This window comes from Crocuta crocuta, unplaced genomic scaffold, assembly GCF_008692635.1.
Source record: "Crocuta crocuta isolate KB4526 unplaced genomic scaffold, BGI_CrCroc_1.0 scaffold241, whole genome shotgun sequence".
Lineage (NCBI taxonomy): Eukaryota > Metazoa > Chordata > Mammalia > Carnivora > Hyaenidae > Crocuta > Crocuta crocuta.
The window spans coordinates 3,055,535-3,060,731 of record NW_027527807.1 but is presented as its reverse complement, the minus strand read 5'-3'; the positions used below and the strand labels follow the sequence as shown (position 1 = coordinate 3,060,731).

Sequence of the window (5,197 nt, the reverse complement as noted above, 5' to 3'; positions counted from 1 at the left end):
GAATTGTAAAGAACAAAGAAAACCAGCCATACTTTTTTCAGCCATACTTTTTCAGACTTTTTTCTCCATCTGTGTGTCCAGAGATCCAATATCCTGCAAGCTGGACAGTGATTTGAGTTAGTCTGTCTTGTCCTGAGGGTAAGAAAAGAGTCCTGGGGTTTTCAAGAAACTGCCACCTTGTCAACGTTTCATAGTGTGACTCTTACCCTTTCTTGCCTGTGTTTTTTGTTTTTCTTTTTTCCTTTCTTTAGGATGGTTTCACGTTGAAGAAGACAGAAACACAAACGTATATGTGTCTGGTACGTACGCCCCTCTTGAACAAATTTAGCCAAGAAAATACTTGGTTCTGAGATTCTTTTCACAAAGAGAGTTTTCGTTTTTTGCATCTCTCGAGTCCGTTTTTTTGTCATTGTGTCACTGTTTTGTTCCACTGCATGCATTTGTAAGGAATTTGGTTTTTGTTAATTACAGAACTAAGAAAAATTAAGTTAGGTGTAACTTTGCACATCATCCTTTTTGTCTCCTTTAGGTAACTTAGAGCAGTTTGCCCCTTCAGTGCTACAAGGCTTAAGCAAAACATGATTTTATTTTATTCTTTTTTTGATGTTTATTTAGTTTTGAGAGACAGAGCGTGAGCAGGGGAGGGACAGAGAGAGAGGGAGACACAGAATCAATCTGAAGCAGGCTCCAGGCTCCGACCTGCCAGCACAGNATCTTTACTTACATTTAGAAAATCAAAATTGTGGGGCACCTGGGTGGGTCAGTCAGTTACACATCTGACTCTTGGTTTCAGCTCAGGTCACTAACCCAGGGTCGTGGGGTGGAGCCCCGCAGGGGCCACTGCTGAGTGTGGAGCCTGCTTAAGATTCTCTTTCCCCCCGTGCCCTTCTCCCCGTCTCCCTCTCTCTTTCTTAAAAAAAAAACTTATGTTCATCTGAGTCATAGATTTTGAACTAGTGGAATACTTACGTGACCCTCACTGTTACTGTACGTGCCTTTATAATTTCTCCCTCTAATGTTACAGGTTTGCCTCCAGACATTACAGTGGATGAATTTATACAGCTCATGTCCAAGTTCGGCATTATTATGAGAGATCCTCAAACAGAAGAATTTAAGGTCAAGCTTTACAAAGATAACCAAGGAAATCTTAAAGGAGATGGGCTTTGCTGTTATTTGAAGGTGAGTTATGTGGTCAGGTTTCTTGTATTTCCGTGTTTAACTCAGGAACCAGAGCTATAATTTTGTATAGATGATAACTAAGCCTGAGAACTATTCAAAACAGGATGTGAAGAAAACTGAAATTTCAGATTGTGCCTGTTTATATTGCATCGGTGAAGTTATTTACTTGTCCTAGGAAAATATGTTATCAGGTCAAGATGTTCTGTGCGTTCTGTGACCGAAATGCTGCTTTTGCCTTAAAAGGATTCTCATCGCAGAGATCTCTCTAGGAGTATAGGCATATAATCCACCCAGAACACATTTTAAAAATCCACCAAGAAAAGAAAGCCAGTAACATTTTATTTGCCTGCTGGAATGAATTGGACCCAGGTTTGGAAATCTAGGGCCCACTGCCTGTTTTTATAAATAAAAGTTTTATTGGGACGTGGGCCACATTAATTTATTCATTCATTCACTCGCTCACTTGTTGTCTATGGCTGCTTTTGTGCTTCCACAGCAAAGGTGAGGGGTTGCAGCATACGGCACATGGCCCACGGCCCACAAAGCCTAACATATTTACCAGCTGGCCCTTTCCAAAAGTTTTCTGAGCCCTGAATTAGACCATCAAGGAGGTGGTGGCTCTGCTTCCTGCTTTGAACTATATTATCTTTTATTTTATTTTATTTTATTTTTTTAAGTTTATTTTTGAGAGAGAGACAGTGTGAGCAGGGGTGGAGGAAGGGCAGAGACAAGGAGAGACACAGAACCCGAAGCGGGCTCCAGGCTCCATGCTCTCAGCACAGAGCCCGACACAGGGCTTGAACTCACAAACTGTGAGACCATGATCTGAGCTGAAGTTGGACGCTTAACCGACTGAGCCACGCAGGCGCCCCCCTGAAATATATTTTCAACGGGAGACAAGAGAGGGTGGTATGACTAGAAACTTGCAGAACTTTATGCGTTTATGCGTTCCTGGCGGCATCAGTTGCACAGGGCAAGCTCCTGTCAAAGGTGGCCATCGTTTCTGGATTGCCTGTCACCTTAGGAGCACATGTTGTGCAGAAGAAATGGGCACAAAGATGACAGGTACCCGTGTCATGGAAGGGGAGGTAATTACATAATACATAATTACAACAATACCGACACCACGGGTGCGCTGTGAGTGTGCGACATTTCCGTGAACTCAGACGGGGGTAGGATGGAACTGACAGCTCTCCGGAAGATAGGTTTTGAGTCTGATTCTTGAACGTGATGGGGGTCACACATGAGGACGAGCATCTCAGGTAGTTAGTTATTGTCAAATCCAAGGGGACTTGAGGGTTTTACGAGTCCTTCAAGGGTTATTAAAAACCTGTAAGCAGATTCTTAGGGAGTTGGATTGGACTTTTAAAAATCTTCTTTGTTTATTTCTTTACTTTGAGAGAGACAGAGACAGCATGAGTGGGGGAGGGGCAGAGAGAGACGGAGAGAGAGACCCCCTCTCTCTGCGCTGCCAGTGTGGAGCCCGACGTGGGGTTCGAACCCACAAACCCGCAGCATCATGACCTGAGCCGAAACCAGGAGTCGTAAGCCTAACCAACTGAGCCACCCAGGCGCCCCAGTTTGGTTTGATTTTTAAATTTTTGTAAAGAGAAAAATGTGGTTTTAAATAACTCTACGTATAAATAGTTGATGATCCATAAAAGTGCAAGCTTGGCCAACAAGTAAATTAGGTTCCAAAAAATAACTGTTCTAGGATCCATATTTGATCGCGCAGCTGAGTTCAGTTATTTTTTGTGTCTTCCTCAGGTCCTCAGATCTCTGACTCTGCATAGGACTGACAACTGCCCCCTTTGCCCAGAATCCTCCAATGCATTTAATGTCCAAGCTGTCACATAATCCACCTTCACACTAGATCACAGACCTACATTTTAATTGGTGGACAAAACAACCAACGGCTGGCTATTTTATTCCCAGCTCTTGAGTCATGTAGCATTTTAAGGACGACTGTTTTAGAATTTTGAAACTGGAAGATACCTTAGAAGTCCCACACGTCCATTTGCCTCATTGAGAAAGAGACTCCAGGGGCAACGCTACTTACTGTTCCAATGATGATGCAATTTATTGAACGCCCACTCTATGCCAGTCCCTATTTTTTGTGTGCATTCTTTCACTTAATTTTATCAAGAACCCTGCGAAGAAGGCATTTCTCTTCCCATTTTACAGATGACGAAATTGAATGACTTGCCCAAGTTCACATAGCTGGTTGGGGACAGCTGTGCCCAAAGTGCAGGTTTCCTGATAAGGCTTTCTGGGGTTCTTTATCTCAAAGGGCTACTTAGGATGAAACCTTGATTGACTGTATAGTCGGCATCACCCAGAAGAGCTCCCAGAGATCTCGTTTAAGTGTGTAAATCCCTGACTGTCTCCTTTTACCTTTACAAAGAGGGAATCCGTGGATCTCGCGTTAAAACTTCTGGATGAAGATGAAATCCGAGGCTACAAGTTACATGTCGAAGTGGCAAAGTTTCAGCTGAAGGGGGAATATGATGCCTCCAAGAAGAAGAAGAAGTGCAAAGACTACAAGAAAAAGCTGTCTATGCAACAGAAGTTTGTGGTTTTGTTTTCCCTTTGTGAAAGATTTCCTAAAAGTGTCCTAGAGCATGTTTTTGCTAGAGCCACCTCGTTTCCTTCCATCAGATACGCCCGTGGGTTATTATTTTCAAAGAATCGATTAGATTGTCAGCAACCTTCAGTGATCTGTACAGTAGGGTGATCTGGCAGTGGTGGGGTTTTTATCTTCTGGGGGGTTTATTTGTGATGTGATGTAGGCTTAAGTGAGATGAGAGGGGTGTCTGGAAGAAGTTGAACGTCAGATTAAATAACGTAGTTTAGGCTTCTGTACCAGAGCCAAGGGTTCATTGTTGATACAAATGGACACCAGCTACACCAGGAGGTAGCACGTTATATGTAGGCTCGTTAAGAGGAGTTGGAAGTTAGAAACAAGAGCTTCTTAAAAAAATTTTTTTAATGTTTAATTTTGAGAGACACACAGAGTGGGGGAGGGGTAGAGAGAGAGGGGGAGACACAGAGTCCAAAGCAGGCTCCAGGCTCCAAGCTGTCAGCACAGAGCCCGATGTGGGGCTCGAACTCCCGAACCTTGAGACCATGACCTGAGCTGAAGTTGGACGCTCAACTGACTGAGCCACCCAGGCGCCCCTGGCAATAATAGCTTTTATCATTAAAACATTTATCATTAAAACAACAGCTTTCAGGTTGTCACAGAGCAGTTTTACATATTTCGATGCGGTTTGTTCTTCGTAATCCTAAAATGTTTAAAAACCCATACAATTTGGACATATCTTTCGCCCTCATCACCCTTGTAGTATAGTCATAAATACTAGATCTAAGTGTAATCGTAAGTACTAGGTAGTTATAAATACTGAATGATCACTTTTACACGAGTCTCACTGGAATGGTTGTAACCAGACAGCAGTTGTAAAAGATAAATTCTGGGGGTTTCAAGACGCTGGGTCCATCCTCCCCCCTACCCGATTTTTTACTTCAGAAGGTTCTCTGAATAGAACTGTTGGTTTGGAGTCAGGAAAATTAACGCCCTTAAACATTCAGTAAAGGATTATTTTAAAAACTCCTTGTCTTCTGAAACAAAATTCAGTCTCTCCTCACTGCTTTGTTGCATCAGGCAGCTGGACTGGAGACCCGAGAGGAGAGCTGGCCCGTCCCGAATGCGCCACGAACGCGTCGTCATCATCAAGAACATGTTTCATCCCATGGATTTTGAGGTATGAGGCAATGTTCTCACTGATGGACACACTGATGTGCTTTTTTTCTTTTTTTCCAAGGGAGCCCAAAGCTCCCCTTGGCCTGTGTCTCTCATGTCACACCCTGCACGTCCACGCAGCTGGCAGGGTAGGAAGATAGAGCCAAGAGCCAGTGTTGGGATGCTCCCGTGGTTGGCCCGGGGTTCTTTGAGCTGTCTCCCAGGGACACTGCTCGACACCCACACGGTGGCTGCAAGTGGCAGCTGCCCGTTACGGGA

At 43.8% G+C, this 5,197-nt stretch overlaps 1 protein-coding gene across 1 annotated transcript in view; it reads left to right on the top strand.

Moving 5' to 3' along the window:
- The window catches only part of HTATSF1 (HIV-1 Tat specific factor 1), a 13,951-nt gene that overhangs the window by 2,689 nt on the left and 6,065 nt on the right, over window positions 1-5,197 (top strand). Inside the window, exons 3-6 of the mRNA XM_077774042.1 lie at window positions 252-299; window positions 1,025-1,179; window positions 3,584-3,747; window positions 4,841-4,940. Coding sequence (XP_077630168.1) covers window positions 252-299; window positions 1,025-1,179; window positions 3,584-3,747; window positions 4,841-4,940 — 467 coding nt within the window. The remainder of the gene's footprint in view (window positions 1-251; window positions 300-1,024; window positions 1,180-3,583; window positions 3,748-4,840; window positions 4,941-5,197) is intronic.